Consider the following 2,225-nt stretch of genomic DNA (forward strand, 5'->3'; position numbering starts at 1 on the left):
GGGACTTGCTGGAGGCCGAGAGCCCGCGCGGCTCCGACGCCGAGGAGGAGGACGGGGAGGAGTGCGGCGCGGCGCGCGCCCTGCCCGCCGTGGGACGGCACTGCCGCCACCGGCGCCTCACGGGCGACTCGGGCATCGAGGTCGGGCGCTGCCACGAGGAGGAGGGCGCCGAGGAGGGCGCCCAGCTGCTGGGCAAGGAAGCCGGCGGCTCCCGCGAGTGCTGCAGGGAGGCGGGCGCCGAGGAGCCGGGCTCGCCCGCACTGCCCGTGTGAGCGCCGTGCCCGCCGCACCGGCCCCGCGCGCCCCTCGTGCCGCCCCGAGCACGGGAGGAGCAGGGCTGCCCGTGTCGCTGTCCCCCGGGGCGGGCACTGGTGGCACAGGCGAGCCCTGGCGCTCGGTGGCCCCTGCCACGTCATGGACTCGGTGGCTGTGGAACCCGCCCCGTGGCCACCCCAATGTCACCGGGCCTGCGTGTCCGCGGCTGCGCTCTGCCCCGGCCGGGCCCTGGGACACGCTGCTGCCCGGGGCGCTGTCCCCCAGCGTCCCGGCCCCTTGTGGGGGCTCCTGGCCTGTGCGCCCCCCCGGGGTGCCTGAGGCCCGTTGCGCTGTTGGCATTAAAGAGCTGTGGAGTGAGCCCTGTGTCCTGCTTGCGGCCATGGGCAGCCCAGAGGGAGCAGGTCCCCGTGCGGCCACCGCGGCTCCCCCTGCGCTGCAGCCTCCCCGTGCCGCCGGCGCCGCGGACCCACGCAGCAGCACCAAAGCAGCCCCGTTTATTGCAGCCCCGCGCGCTAGTACTGCTCGGCCATGGCGAGCACGACGAGCGCGGACCAGCCCGTGAAGGGGTGGCTGCCCTGGCCGCGGCCCGTGCTGTCGCTGTAGTGCTCCCACAGGTAGCCGCTGTCGCGGTACTGCCGGAACAGGTTGCCCACGAGGTTGTCGCGCAGCTCGGCGTAGAGGCGGGCGGCGCGCGCGCGCTGCGGCCCGGCCTGCGCCGCGTAGTGCTGCAGCGCGCGCAGCGCCAGGTAGTTGACGTTCACCCAGACGGGCCCGCGCCAGTACGGCGGGTCGTGCTCCGTGTTGCGCTGCATGTAGAGCGGGCTGGCGCGCGACAGCGAGCGCAGCCCGAACGGCGTCCACAGGTGCTGCTCGCTGCGCAGCGCGTCCAGCAGCAGCGGCAGCCGCGGCGAGTCGGGCTGCAGCAGCTGCAGCAGCAGCGGGAAGAGGCTCACGTAGCCCAGCGCGTCCACGAACTGCGGCCGCGGCGCCCGCCGCACCACGCGCACCAGCTGTGGCGGCGCCGCCGGGTCGGCGCGCGCCGGGCGCCGCTCCAGCGCCACGGCCTCGCTGTGGTTGCCGTAGTCGGCGAAGGCGCCGAGGCGCTCGGCCCAGTGCAGGCGCTCGAGCAGCGCGTTGTCGCCGAGCTGCCGCTGCGTGTGGCGGTACGGCTCGGCCGGCTCGCCCAGCCGCTCGGCCACGTCGCCCATGACGCGCGCGGCCAGCGCCATCCAGCAGCGCAGGTCCAGGTGCCGCTCGTCGGCCGAGGGGTGCGAGGCGCGCGGGTAGTCGTCCAGCCCCGACGGCAGCGTCTTGGGGTTGAGCAGGCGCTCGTGCGGCGCGTCGCGCCCGCGCCACCGGAACGCCGTGGGCAGCGCGCCCGCCTGCGTGCTGTTGAGCCAGTGGAACCAGGCGCGCAGGCGCGGGTAGAGGCGCTGCAGGTAGGGCAGCGGCGCCGCGTCCGCCGCCAGCAGCTGCTGCAGCGCCAGGAAGAGCGTGGGCGGGTTGGCGCTGCCGCTGCGCTGCACCACGAACTCGGGCGGCACGCGGGCGCGCGCCTCCTCGCCCAGGATCTGCTCGCGCGGGATCCAGCCCTCGGCCGTCATGAGGTCCAGCCAGTGCGCCAGCACGTCGCGGCTCAGCGCCGCGTCCCAGCGCGCCACCAGCAGCTGGTGGAAGCCCTCGTCCCAGAGGAAGCCGCGCGGGAAGAAGGAGCGGGAGGGCACGGCCGTGAGGAGCTCGGCCTCGGCCGACAGCACGGGCTCCTCCGCGTGCTCCGCCTGCAGCACCGAGCGCCCGTGGAAGTAGCCCACGCCGCCCAGCAGGTTGCTGAGCGCGGCCTGCGCGAAGCGCTGCTGCGCCGGCGCGAAGCCCTTGCGCGCCAGCCCGAAGGTGTCCTCGAAGCGGCGCTCGAAGGCGGCGGCGTGCGCGGCCAGCTCGGCGCTGAGCGC

At 76.1% G+C, this 2,225-nt stretch overlaps 1 protein-coding gene across 1 annotated transcript in view; it reads right to left on the minus strand.

Moving 5' to 3' along the window:
• Positions 1 to 756: 756 nt before the first annotated feature.
• MOGS (mannosyl-oligosaccharide glucosidase) overlaps positions 757 to 2,225 on the minus strand; it is a 3,136-nt gene continuing 1,667 nt past the window's right edge. The window contains exon 5 of the mRNA XM_026047167.1: positions 757 to 2,217. Within this exon, the coding sequence (XP_025902952.1) occupies positions 789 to 2,217 (1,429 nt within the window). The 3' untranslated portion in view covers positions 757 to 788. The remainder of the gene's footprint in view (positions 2,218 to 2,225) is intronic.

The sequence above is a fragment of the Nothoprocta perdicaria genome, unplaced genomic scaffold (genome assembly GCF_003342845.1).
Source record: "Nothoprocta perdicaria isolate Ctin4 unplaced genomic scaffold, notPer1 scaffold_480, whole genome shotgun sequence".
NCBI lineage: Eukaryota > Metazoa > Chordata > Aves > Tinamiformes > Tinamidae > Nothoprocta > Nothoprocta perdicaria.